The sequence below is a fragment of the Lemur catta genome, chromosome 10 (genome assembly GCF_020740605.2).
Source record: "Lemur catta isolate mLemCat1 chromosome 10, mLemCat1.pri, whole genome shotgun sequence".
NCBI classification, from domain to species: Eukaryota; Metazoa; Chordata; class Mammalia; order Primates; family Lemuridae; genus Lemur; species Lemur catta.
The window spans coordinates 367,139-380,389 of record NC_059137.1 but is presented as its reverse complement, the minus strand read 5'-3'; the positions used below and the strand labels follow the sequence as shown (position 1 = coordinate 380,389).

At 61.0% G+C, this 13,251-nt stretch overlaps 1 protein-coding gene across 2 annotated transcripts in view; it reads left to right on the top strand.

The window, feature by feature from the left end:
* The window catches only part of CACNA1B (calcium voltage-gated channel subunit alpha1 B), a 186,213-nt gene that overhangs the window by 124,772 nt on the left and 48,190 nt on the right, over positions 1-13,251 (top strand). For both annotated transcript variants that reach the window (XM_045563173.1, XM_045563174.1), the window contains exons 22-31: positions 384-513; positions 719-778; positions 1,947-2,053; positions 4,648-4,744; positions 6,448-6,608; positions 9,758-9,895; positions 10,067-10,268; positions 10,538-10,702; positions 11,037-11,147; positions 11,594-11,677. In XM_045563173.1, the coding sequence (XP_045419129.1) occupies positions 384-513; positions 719-778; positions 1,947-2,053; positions 4,648-4,744; positions 6,448-6,608; positions 9,758-9,895; positions 10,067-10,268; positions 10,538-10,702; positions 11,037-11,147; positions 11,594-11,677 (1,255 nt within the window). The remainder of the gene's footprint in view (positions 1-383; positions 514-718; positions 779-1,946; positions 2,054-4,647; positions 4,745-6,447; positions 6,609-9,757; positions 9,896-10,066; positions 10,269-10,537; positions 10,703-11,036; positions 11,148-11,593; positions 11,678-13,251) is intronic.

Genomic DNA, 13,251 nt, shown 5'->3' with positions numbered 1-13,251 from the left:
GAGGCCCCTCCTCTCTGGGCAGCACCCGCCACCCTGCCTGCGAAGGGCCAGGGGGGCGCTTTGGAGCCGTGGTGGGCTGCGCAGACGGATAAATGGCTGTAGTTACGCTCCAGCGACGTGTCCTCCACGCCGACGGTGTCAGGCTGATTGGGCCTGCAAGCCGCAGTGTGCTGACCCCCGGGACGAGGTCTGCAGCCTTCCCACCCCTGGTCCTGGACCTCAGTCACCGTCCGGCACCCGGCTGGGGCCCCCCAACCACGGGGTGCTCGGGAAGCGCGGCTCTGGTGCCTCCCCACCCCCGAGGGAGCTGAGGGAGCTCCTTCTGCAGGGAGGGGCCCGGCACGGCTCCGGGGGCCTGTGGTGACCTGCGCTTCGCCCCACAGGCTGCGCCGCTTCTGCCACTACATCGTGACCATGCGGTACTTCGAGATGGTCATTCTCGTGGTCATCGCCCTGAGCAGCATTGCCCTGGCCGCCGAGGACCCTGTGCGGACAGACTCCCCCCGGAACAACGTGAGTGCCTGTGGGGGTCCCTCCACCTCCGCTGTGTCCCTCCCCTGGGGGGCGTCCGGGGCAGGACGTCTCAGTCTCCCTCCCGACACTGCCGCCCGCGGCGCCCCGGCCAACGGGCTGTCTGCCCAGCCTGGAGGAAACGGGAAGCAGCCCTGGCCCAGGCGTCCAGCGTGGCCTCTGGGAATGACCTTGCTTTCGGTTTCAGGCCCTGAAGTACATGGATTACATCTTCACAGGCGTCTTCACCTTCGAGATGGTGATAAAGGTGAGCGCGGTGGCCCCGACGCCCTGGTGTTCCGCTCACCCTCCCTCGCCACCGAGGTGGGACTGGGGGTGGCGGTTAAACCACTGTCCCCATGGCCTCTCGTGAAGGTGTGTGCTCCGGGAGGGGACCGCGCACGTGTGTGTGGTGACACGGGAGCACACGCTGCACGTGTACGTGACATGTGCTGGAGGTGAGAGGCTTTGTCGCTCACTGCGGCTGTCCCCAGCACGGGCTCCCCCTGGGGCTGCCCCCCAAGTGTGCCCGGGTACCTGCTGCTCTTGCAACACGCGGGCTGTGGGCTTCACTTGTGCCTGTGGCTGAGCCCCCGGACTGTCCCGTGACGGCAGAGGGGACACCGGCGGGCAGAGGGTCAGAAGGCTGCTGGCAGCAGGTGCCGAAGATGCAGATTTAAAGGGATCTGGTGCCCGGTGATAGGCTGAGGGTCTGCCCCCTTTGGCGCAGCCTTCGCTTCTGTCTCTGAGTGCTGACATGAGGTGCTGCCTTGTCCGTGTCTGGCGGCCATGGCACTCGGGTGTTTGCACAGGTGCGTTCGGTGTGGTTGAATGTGCACACGTGCACATCCGTGACTCCAGTGCAGTTTGGGGCACGCACGTGCCTGTACGCGTGCACTCAGGTAGCATTTGCGTGTGTCATCCCCGTTTTCCAGACGAGGAAGCTGAGGCTTGGAGATGTCGTGGCACTTGCCCAAGTCACAGCACCAGGGGTGGCAGAGCCAGGACATGAATGAAGGTCCATGTAACTTAGACCAGCTGCTCTTCCTGCTGCACTGAGCTGACCCTCTGAGGTCTGGGCAGTGTGTGGCCCCCGGGGCCGTATGTGCCTGGAGAAGAGGTGGAGACGGACACCCCACAGTGTCACCTGGGCTCCAGGGAAGCTGGGAGCCCAGGCAGGTCTCAGGCGGTCACGAGCCATGTAGGGACACTTGGGTCCAAAGGCCCATTGAGGCCCTTAGAGGGCATGACCCGGACTGTGTCCCCTCCCCTGGGAGGGTGTGGGAGAGTGCCCAGGCCACACTGAAGCCGCAGACGTGCACGTCCACACACGACCCACCAGTGGAGCCTGCGCTGGGCGGGAGTGAGCTGGAGCCATGTCCTCCCCCCAGGACCCTGGGACACTGTGTCCCTAAAGTGCGTTTTTCTCCCTGAAGATGATTGACTTGGGACTGCTGCTTCACCCTGGAGCCTACTTCCGGGACCTGTGGAACATTCTGGACTTCATTGTGGTCAGTGGGGCCCTGGTGGCGTTTGCCTTCTCGTAAGTAACCACGTCTGCTCGGGGTCCAGCCGGGTATGGCCCCAGAACCGTGGCGGGGTGTGGGGGACCGTGTCTGTGGCTCCACGACTGCCACGCGGGGCCTGGCCGTCCCCGACGTGGCCTGTGCTGCTGGCACTGGGTGCACAGCCTCCGGCCCGCGTGGCCTCTGCCCCGCAGGGTCCCTGAGAGCCACCTCACCCGCTCTGAGGTGACTGCCCGACCTCCTGTGGTCTCCCAGCCAGAGCTGGTGGCCATCTTCCCCCCTTGAAGGGTCAGGCTGTTCCCTTGGCTCCTCCATTGGTGACACTGTGCCCTGCTTGAGTCGGAGCTGGAGGTGGCTGTGTCAGGCTCTGCGTGGAGAGCGTCGGGGGCTCGGGTGGGACTGGGGGTGGGAGACACACAGGGAAGTTGTGGGGTGAGAGCCAGAGACAAGACCCTGGCGGATGGCAGGTCCGGGGGCTTCGTCCTCTCTGCGCCCCTGGGAGGGCTGCCCCCACCGAGGCCTTCGCTGTGTCCTGCGGTGTCACTGACTCTGCTCTCTTTGCCTTCCTGTTGCTGGACTCTCGGTAGGAGCTTCACGGGGTAATGCCTCCCCCCCCCACCGCCCTGACATCACAGCACCCCAGCGGCCCGTCCCGGGCTGTTCCATCACCAACCTCACCTGCTCACCACCCCCCCACCTGGCTGCATGCTGCCAGGAGCCATGTCCCCAGGCCCAGTGTCCCTGTCATGCCTCTGGGGGCTGGGTTAGGGGCTGGGCTGCACGTGTTCAGCCCTTGGTGAGGTGTCCCCGTCCAGTGCTGGAGGCTGGGAACCGGCCTGGAGGGCAGTGAGGGCTCTGGTGGCAGCTGCCAGCGGTGGCCCCCGGATGTTGGATGTCCCCAGAGCTTTCCCCGTGGCTCCTCTCTCGAGATGCAGCTTTCTTTCCACTCTTTCCTCTCCACACGAGCCCCCTGCAATGCCCAGCTTCTCCTGGGGTGTCTTAGTAGACCCTCCTTCCATGATAAAGGAGATGAGAACTTTGCCAGAGTGTCAGCAGGGGGCCGGGGAGTGAGGACGCTGCAGCCAGGGCTGCTAGAGACAGTCCTCGCAGGAGGGGGAAGGGTGAGACCCAGCCTGGTGGCCTCAGAGCAAGAGGATGACGGCAGGCCCTGAGCCGGCCACTGGGCAGGGATGCCAGGGGGCCACCTCCCAGAGGAATGCCCCTCCCTGCAGACGCAGTGTGGCTTTCCTCCTGCTCTGCCCCGCCCTGGGCCGGGTCTGTCCTGCTGCTCCCTGCAGGCGGAGGAGATGGGTTTGGGGGGGCAGACCGGGAGGGCTGCAGTGGTGGGAGTAGCTGGCGTGGTCGGGAGGCTGCTCCTGCCCAGACGCCGGGTGTTTCGGGGGAGTTGGATTTGACTCTGGGGTGTCGGCCGCTGCTGGGGGGACAGAGGGCTGGGGTGCCCACACGCTCCGGTCCCCAGGAAGAAGGCCTGGGCCGTACAGCTTGTTCTGCCCGGTCCACCCCAGAGCTCTGTGGAGCCCAGGGAAGACCACTGGGGGCAGGACCACCCACATGCAGGCCATACCCCTGTGAACATGGGGGCTCGGGCTCCAGGTGTGGGGGAAGCCCACCCAGTCCTGGGCCCTCAGCTCCGGCCCCCGTGCCCCGCCAAGTGGGCTGTGGCTTTGCTTCTGAGAACAGGCCTCTCCTTGAGAGCGCTGGCCTGGCCTCAGGTCGGGTCAGCAGGAGCTCTGGCCACAGGACCTGCTGGTTCCCGGGCCCCTGACAGGCAGAGGCAGCCACCTGGGTCTGCTCCGGCTTTTTCTGCGGGAGGCCCTGGTCTGGGCCCACTGAGCTCGCTTCTCGCGCCTGGAGTCTTCTCTCCCTGACGTCCTCTCTGGCCACCCTCCCCATGGGCGTGCCCTGTCCCCTGCACTCTCTGTCTCTCTGTGGCTCTTCCTCCCCTCCCCCCACCCTTGGTTCATCTCTTTGTCCGTCCACCTTTCGCGTCACCTCTGTGCTTGTCTGACTTCGTCTCTTTACTGTCCATCCCGCTCCCTCTTCCTTCCTGTCAGTGTCTGTCATCTGGGAGAGTGTTGGGGGGGCTGAGATCTGTAGGAAAGGCCAGACAAGACCCCCTTACCTCCCTCTACCAGGACTGAAAAGCAGGGGAAAAGGCCCTTCAGAAGGTTCTAGCACTGAAGGACCTGCTTGTAGACTTCCACTTCTGGATCTGCAGTCCTTGTGCAGGCCCCTCTGTCCTCCATATTCCTGGAGGCTGGTTTGGGGCGGGTGTCAGTGAAGGTCTGAGGGAAGGGCTTCTTACAGCCGGAAGCTCGGCTCTCCCTGTACACCAGGTGCTGCTGTCCTGGCCCTGTCCCCGTCCCCGTCCCCAGCCCCTGTCCTCAGATGAGGCCCAGGCCAGGCAGCCCGTGGGAGCAGACGGGGGCCCGTGGGGGCTGCAGGGCAAGGCCTTGCCGCTCCCGGCTCCTCTGTCCTGGAGCCTGAGACAGAGCGTGTGGAGGAGTGTGAGCCAGACCCTGGTGGGCCGCGGGGGGCTGGGCACACCCACACCTCCTGCCTGTCTGCATCTGTGGTTTCTCCCTTCTAGAGGATCCAAAGGGAAAGACATCAACACCATCAAGTCCCTGAGAGTCCTACGTGTCCTGCGGCCCCTCAAGACCATCAAACGGCTGCCCAAACTCAAGGTTGGAGCCTGGAGTTGAGGCTTGAGGGGTGTGCTGTGCATGTGTGCACGTGTGTGTGCACATGGCACGAGTGTGTGCATACATGTGCATGTGTGCACGTGTCTTCCCAGATCACATACCTGCATGAGGGGATGGGCTCACTCAGCTATAAGCCCCCTGCCCAGTAGACCGTGTTCCCAGCAGTCTCCTGTGTGACTCCTCTTCCTTAGCCCAGTGGGGCGGGACGGCACAGGGGCTTTTCTCCAGCAGCCGCAGGGCAGGGCAGGGCAGAAGGGGCTGCCCGGAGCAGGGAGGATCATGGAGGGGAAGTGCTGGCAGGGCAGCAGCCTTGGCAAGGCCAGGGTAGGACGATGGGCACAGCTGAGGTGGATGAAGGATGAGTGTGAGCCCAAACACTTGGAGTTGTGCTAAAATCTAATAACTACTGAGTGTGTGCCAGGCATTCTGCTAAGTGTTTATATGCTTTAACTCATTTAATCCTCCAAATTTTCTGCACTAGTTTCTGTTATTAACAGCTTGGGAATGCAAGCCATGGAGGGCCTTAGGCAATGTGGGAATTGCAGAAAAAAGTTTGCTTAGACCCTAGGTGTGAAGGGTTGGGCTGGCAGACAGCTTGGGGAGGCATCCAGAGACCCCTTGTATCCAGGTGGGGTGCACCTGGTACGGCAGGGGAAGGGCACAGTGCAGGTGGGTGTCTGGTTGTGCCAGGCAGTGTCTCGGGAGATGGTGGTGGCTCTGCCAGGCAGCTCAAGAGCAAGACAGCTTAGGAGGCATCTCCTTGGCTCTGAGGGTAGCACTGGGCACACAGGGAAAGTGGAGCTTCCAGGTAGGGGAAGAACATGGGAGAAAGCCCGTGGAGGTGGTGGCAGACAACAGAGTCACTTCCGAAGTCCCTGTCCTGGAGCTGGGCCAGAGCCCCACATCACTTCCCACGGATGGGCAGGGGTGAAGCGTGACCTACTGCAGGGCCCTCTGCGCCAGCCCCGCCTGGGCTCCCGGCCGGCCCGTTTTTGTGGCCTGATGCTGACCTAGGAGACCGGGCCTCTTGGGCGCTCCCGGCTTGTCCTAGCACCGCCCGCCCACTCCGTCAAGGCCAGAATGGCTCCCTTGCCAGAGAGAGCATCAGCCGGTCTCCGTGTCGGGGCAGCTGGCGGCAGAGCCTCTCCACGGTCAGGGCCCTGAGGGCCTTGCAGGGATCTCGAATGCCCAGGGGCATCTGGGCCTCAGTGGTCCTGAGGTTCTGAGCATGTAGGTGCCCTGCCCAGCCCCGTGCTCTCTGGTCCCCTCCACAGCCTTTCTGCTCCTGGCCCCTCCCATGCCCCTCCCCTCACGGCTCCACCCCTCCCTTCATGGCACCACCCCTTAATGGCTCCACCCCTTCCCCACGGCTCCACCCCTCAATGGCTCCACCCCTCCCCTCAGGGCACCTCCCCTCCATGGCACCTCCCCTCAATAGCTCCACCCCTTCCCCATGGCACCGCACCTCAATGGCTCCACCCCTCTCCCCTGGCTCCACCCCTCCCCTCATGGCCCTACCCTCCTTTGCGGCTCTGCCCATCCTTGTGACTCACACCCCTGTGGCCCCACCCTCCCCCATGGCTCCATCCCTCCCCTCTGGCCCCACCCTCCTCTGCGGCTCTGCCCATCCCTGACTCACACCCCTGTGGCCCCACCCTCCTCATGGCTCCGCCCCCCACCTGCAGGCTGTGTTTGACTGCGTGGTGAACTCGCTGAAGAACGTCCTCAACATCCTGATTGTCTACATGCTGTTCATGTTCATATTCGCCGTCATTGCCGTGCAGCTCTTCAAAGGGAAGTTTTTCTACTGCACTGATGAATCCAAGGAGCTGGAGAGGGACTGCAGGTAAACCGAGGCAGGCTGGGGGTGGGGTCCAGAGCCCCATCATACAGAAAACCCTTGCAGTTCCCTCGTGACCAGGTGGGGCTGGTCACGTGGCTTGGGAGACTCCCCTGCCAAGCAGTGGGGACCTTGCGTGAGGGCCGGGAGGGCCTTGCCAGGGGTGTGCCCCACACCACAGACGGGGGGACGACGCTCCGTTGCCGGCGCCACACCAGGGCTCCCGTGGCCGCCTCAGCGGGAAACCGTCTCCGGCCCGCGCGCATCCGGGAGCTCACCGCGGCCGGGGTGCCGCCCGGCTCTCTCGACCCTGGAGGTCCAGGCTGGGCCCCGGCGGGAGGACTGGCTGCCCAGCAGCTGGAGCCACTTCTGAGGCCTCAGAGCCTCGGGGGCCGCCCTGCCTCCAAAGCGGAGAGAGGGAGCCCCTGGAGCCGTGGGAGCAGCGACAGCGGCCGGGGCGGACCCCGAGCAAGGCAGTGCTGGCAGCTGCTTCCTGCCTGCGCGGTGGTGGCCCCGATGTCTCTGGTTACGTGGCAGTTTCCTGTGTGCACGTCCCGCGGTTCACTTGCCACTATGTGACTTACGGGCACGTGGGTTGCTTCGGCCGGGGGCCGTCGTGAGCAGGGCCACTGGGCTGCGCCGTGTGCACGCGTCTGCGGTGAGCAATGCGCATGCGCCGTGTGCAGGCGTCTGCTGGTGAGCAATGCGCATGCGCCATGTGCAGGCGTCTGCTGGTGAGCAGCGCGCTCGTCTCCCAGACGTCCAGGAGTGACTTGAGGGTCCCAGACTGTGCCTTATGTCCAGCTGTGGCAGATGCTGCCAGACGCTTGTGGAAGGTGACACTGTCGCCAGCGTGATGACAGCGACAGTCCCTCCACACCTGCACCGATACTTGGTGTTTTCCGTGTTGGTTTTTAGCCTTTCCCCGTGGTTTGGCTGCGCTTGTGTGGGGACCAGTGAGGCTGAGCGTCTTCCTAGCGGCGTGGATTAGCCACGGAGACGCCCTCCGGGGGCGTCCGCTCAGCCTGTGCCTGCGCTCCCCCGGCCTTGTGCGTCTCCTTGCGGTTGACACGTAGACGGGAGGCTTCTGCCAGGCCCCCGGCCTGTGGGCGTCCTCTCTCCCCGCGGGCGTCTTCTGTCCCCGTGGAGGGTCCTTTCTCCCCGCGGGCGTCCTCTGTCCCCGTGGAGGGTCCTCTCTCCCCGCGGGCGTCCTCTGTCCCCGTGGAGGGTCCTCTCTCCCCGCGGGCGTCCTCTGTCCCCGTGGAGGGTCCTCTCTCCCCGCGGGCGTCCTCTCTCCCCGTGGGCGTCCTGTCTCCCCGCGGGCGTCTTCTGTCCCCGTGGAGGGTCCTTTCTCCCCGCGGGCGTCCTCTCTCACCGTGGGCGTCCTCTCTCCCCGCGGGCGTCCTCTGTCCCCGTGGAGGGTCCTCTCTCCCCAGGGGCGTCGTCTCTCCCCAGGGGCGTCGTCTCTCCCTGGGGAGGGTGCGCTCTGTCTGTTACAGAAGAAAGTTGTAGATTTTAATATAGTCCCACTTGTTTTTTAAAATTCTTTTATAGTGAGTACTCTTTGTATCTTGTTTAAGAAATCTTCCCTAAGGTCAAGGACTTTGTTCATGTTTTCTTCTAAAAGTTTTGTTTTTGCCTTTCACGTTAAGATCTCCAATCTCTCTGGAGCTGCTAGTCACGTGTTGTGTGAGGCAGGAATAAAAACAAGTTTCCTGGAGAGGGATGTGCAGCTGCCCTGGCGTCATTTATTTGACAAGATCCTTTCTTCCCCACTGCAGTGGCTCCTGGGGTTTTTTTTAAATGGCTTTATTGAGATATAATTCACATGCCACGTAATTTGTTCACAACCATCCATTTGATGTGTGTCGTTCAGAGGTTTTAGTACATCTACAGATCCATGCAGTCATCCCTGCAGTCAATTTCAGAACATTTTCATCGCCTCAAAAAAACAACAATAAACCTGTGTCCCCATCCCCACGCCTAAGCAACAGCTGATCTATGTTTTATATCGATAAATTTCCGTGTCTGGACATTTTAAAAAAATGGAATTATACAATATGTGGTCTTTTGTAACGGGCTTCTTTTACTGAGCATGTTTAGGTTCCCTGTGTTGCGGCATGTTCGGTGCTTCGTTCCTGCTCATGGCTGAGCGTCCACCCTGTGACGTGCCACTCTGTACTTATTCATTCCCGTGTTGATGGACAGTGGGATTGTTTCTGCCTTCTGCTTATTATGAGTAATGCCACTGTAGACATTTGTGTGCGGTCTTTGTGTGGACGTGTGTTTCGCTTTGTCTTGGGTGCACATCCGGAAGTGGAATTGATCGGTGATTTGGTTACTGTGTTTACCTGTTTGAGGAGAAGCCAGACTTTATATTCCTACCAGCACTGTGTAAGGGCTGTGAATTTTCTATGTTCTTGCCAATATCTGTTATTTTCCAGTTTTTTAGTTTTTGTTTGTTTTCTGAAATGACAGCCATCCTGCTGGGTGTGACGTGGCCCCTCATCGTGGGTCCGATTTGCTCTCCCCGATGACTGATGGTGCCAGCGTCTCTCCACGTGCTCAGCAGCAGTTTGTGGTCTTCTCTGGAGAGATGTCTCTTCAAATCCTTTACCTGTTTTGTAACTGGCCTGTCTCTTTATTGTTAAACGTAATCATTTTTCATATAGTCTAGATACAAATCTCTTATCAGACAGACGGTTAGCAAATATTTTCTGTGAATCTGTGGATCGTTTTTTCATTTTCTCGACGGTGTCCTCTGAAGCACCAATGCTGTAAATTTTGATGGAACCTAATTTTTCTGTTTTTTTCTTTTGCTCATGATTTTGGTGTCATATCTAAGAATCCCTCCAAATACGAGGTCACGAAGAGTTGTCCATATGGTTTTTCTAAGAGTTTCATAGTTTTAGCTGCTACAGTTAGGTCTTTATTCCATTTTGAGATAATTTTTGTATGTGGGTTGAGGCAGGAGTCCACGTTTGCTCTTTTGCATGCGGATATCAGTTGCCCTATCACCATGTGTTGAAGAGACTGTTTTTTCCCCACGGCATGGTCTCAGCACCCTTTTCAAAAACCCATTGGCCACAAACGTGGGTTTTATTTGGGTCCTTCGTCTTTAACCTCTGACCTCCCCTGTGCCACCCAACCCCCAGGGGCCAGTACCTGGATTACGAGAAGGATGAAGTGGAAGCCCAGCCGCGGCAGTGGAAGAAATACGACTTCCACTACGACAACGTGCTCTGGGCTCTGCTGACGCTGTTCACAGTGTCCACGGGCGAAGGGTGGCCCATGTGAGTGCTGCCCTAGCGCGGGGGGCTGGTCAGGCTGGACGGGGCGGCCAAGGCGGGAGCCCTGAGCCTCCTTCCCAACCCGGAGCTCGTTGGGTGATGCCGGCCCTGCGCTGCCTGGGGCCATCTCCCCGGGGGCTGCCCTGAGGCTCGTGTTGCTCCGCTCCCGCCCAGGGTGCTGAAGCACTCCGTGGATGCCACCTACGAGGAGCAGGGCCCGAGCCCTGGGTACCGCATGGAGCTGTCCATCTTCTACGTGGTCTACTTCGTGGTCTTCCCTTTCTTCTTTGTCAACATCTTCGTGGCCTTGATCATCATCACATTCCAGGAGCAAGGGGACAAGGTGATGTCCGAGTGCAGCCTGGAGAAGAACGAGGTAGGTGGCCCCCGTGGGCTCTCGGGGAACGGTGTGGGCAGGACTTTGCATGTGGCGCGCTCACCATGGGGTCGGGTTTGGCTGCCGCTGTCTGCGTGCAGGCCCGGCCCTCCCTCCTCACGCAGACAGAGCCCACGTTCTGTCAGTCGGACCAGCTCGGAGAGGCCTGCCCTGCCTCGGTCTACCTCCCGTCAGGCTCTTGTGCAGCCCAGGTGAGCCAGGTGTGCTGTGCCCCCTCGGACCTCTCGGTGCTTCCTTCCCCCCTGCAGAGGGCTTGCATTGACTTTGCCATCAGCGCCAAACCCCTGACGCGGTACATGCCCCAAAACCAGCAGTCGTTCCAGTATAAGACGTGGACTTTTGTGGTCTCCCCGCCCTTCGAGTACTTCATCATGGCCATGATAGCCCTGAACACGGCGGTGTTGATGATGAAGGTGCGTGGGGCCCAGCTCGGGCCTGCACCTGGCGGGGGGCGTGAGCTGACTCCGAGGTGGGGTGAAGAGGCAGCCTGCTTCCTGCCCGCGCTGCGGTGCCTTGCGTCTGGCCAGCACAGGGTACCCGTGGGGTCCTGCTGCCCTCTGTCGCCCAGGGGTCAGGACAGTGAGCAGGTTCTGGGAGGACGCAGGGGGACAGCAGGGAGGGGTGTCCCAGGCCTGGCAGGCGTGGAGCTCTGTCTGCCCCCCGTGCTAGCACAGGGGGGTGGAGCGGTCCCAGGCAGGAGTCTCAGGGCTGCCGAGCCTGTGGCCAACCGCACTGTTCCCCGGGCAGTTCTATGACGCCCCCTACGAGTACGAGCTGATGCTGAAGTGCCTCAACATCGTGTTCACGTCCATGTTCTCCATGGAGTGCGTGCTGAAGATCATCGCCTTTGGGGTGCTGGTACGTGCCTCGGTCCCCTCTCTGCCTTTCGGTGGCCTGCGTTCTGGCTTCCTCTCTGTAGGGCAACCCTGGGGGGCTCCCAGTGGGTGCTGCGAATTCTCTGAACGCCCAGAGCACGTGTGGCACTGCGGGGGCCCTTGGGAAGGGGCTGCTCCGACACCCGCAGCGGCCTGAGCTCTGTCCCCAGCCCGGGTCATGGGAGGCAGGCGGGGCTGGGCTCGTCCCCTCTGGACACGTGGCTCTTGGTTCTGCCCACAGGCGTGCACATGCCTGGCTGTGGTGTCTGCCTGTCACTGGCCTTGTGCTGGGCCACCAGGGGTGGCCCATCTGCCCTGTGCTAAGAGTCGGTCACCCTCACCCCTCTCTTGACTAGGCCACCACACACACCTCCTGCCCAGCAAAGCCCTCGCCAGCCACGTGCACTAACTGCCCTTCTTTTTCTCTAGAACTATTTCAGAGATGCCTGGAATGTCTTTGACTTTGTCACTGTGTTGGGAAGTATTACTGATATTTTAGTAACAGAGATTGCGGTAAGTAGTGTTTCCTGTCCCCCCGGCAGGGCCCCGCAGGGGTTTCCTTCCAGAGCATGTCCCCTCGGGGCACCGCCAGGCCCCCCCGGGAGCCCCTGGACAAAGGAGGCTGGGTGTTGTCTTGGCAAACATCCTTTCTTGAGTGAGAAAGTGGTTCTCAAAGGTCTTCCAGGCTGGTGTCCTGAGGATGCCCCAGGGCTCCGTGGCAGCAGCTGACCGGAGTGTCCGATGTGTGTGTATCTCCCAACCTGGTATCAGACACACACACGGAAACCAGTGGGAGTTTGTAGTTTAAAATGTCAGGTTTACGTATATGTATGTATGTATCTGGAGATACTCTTATAGAACATGTGGATTATATCTGAAAATTGACCAGTGCTGGGACATCAACTTGTCTCAACAAATTTCAAAGAATCTGAGTCATAAAACAACATTCTTTGAGTAGATGCATTAAGTTGCAAATAAATAGCAGAAAATCTCATCTGTTTGGTCATAGGTTGAATTCTCTAGAAACAGACGCTGAAAAGAGGATTCACATAAAAGTCACTTCTTACGCAGAGCCCCTGGGAAAGCTGGCAGGGTTGGGGGAAGTGGACAGGGTGGAGGAGGAGGCACCAGCAATGCTGCCTCCCAGCCAAGGCCCCAGGGCTGACTCGAGTCGGCTCCCAGGGGCCGCTGGACGCAGGGTGGGCCACACCTCAGAGCCGCCCTGCAGGGGAAGGAGCGGCAGAGCTTTTGCCTCCGCACCCTCTGCCCTGCGCTAGGCTGAGCTAGGCTGAGGGCCGCGCCTGGGGCTCTTCCTCAGACTCCCTCCATCTGCGGTGTGCGCCAGGTGCAGGTGCGGCGGCTGCAGCAGCCCAAGCCGTTGGGGCTGAGGAGCTCCAGGCTGTCACTACTACAGGACTGCCCTGCGGTCCCAGGGCTTTGCCTAGTGCCACTCAGCGCTGCTCCCACCTCACACGGGTCACCTCGCTCGTCCTTCAGCTGCTGCTGGGCACAGCCTCTGGGAGCAGATCGGAGCTCCCACTGCCGGGCGGTCCAGGTGGAGCTGACGTTCGTCATCTCGTCCCCCCGCCCCCTCTCGGGAGCCCCTGACCTGTGGCCAGTCCTTTGCTGCTCTGGCTAACGGCCCGGTGAGCTGACACAGACCTTCGCCCCTGCACGGGCCAAGCCCGTGCTTCCAGTCCTTTGTTCAGCTCTGCTTGCTGTGACAGTCCAGTCACAGTCAGGACTGGTCACGAGAGCGTCTAGGAAGGCCCCGGTGCCCCCGTGCAGTGGCAGCTCAGCCCTGCACAGTCGTCACAGCCAGGGCGGGATCTCTGTGCACTGTCTGCTGGTCTCTGGCATGAGAAGCCCCAGGTGACCAAGTGGCCACCATGGCCTTTGGTGTCCCCTGAAGGAAGCTTTCTCCACCCCTTTGAACCAGGGACTCTGGATTCTGGGGAAGATGAGCACGGAGTCCACACTGGGTCTCTGGAGTGATGGTCAGAGGGCCCCATCCAATCTCCCCCTTTCCTGGATCCCTGCGTTTTACTGACTGGGCTCCCAGCACCCTCTGTTAGCCACTGGTTCGT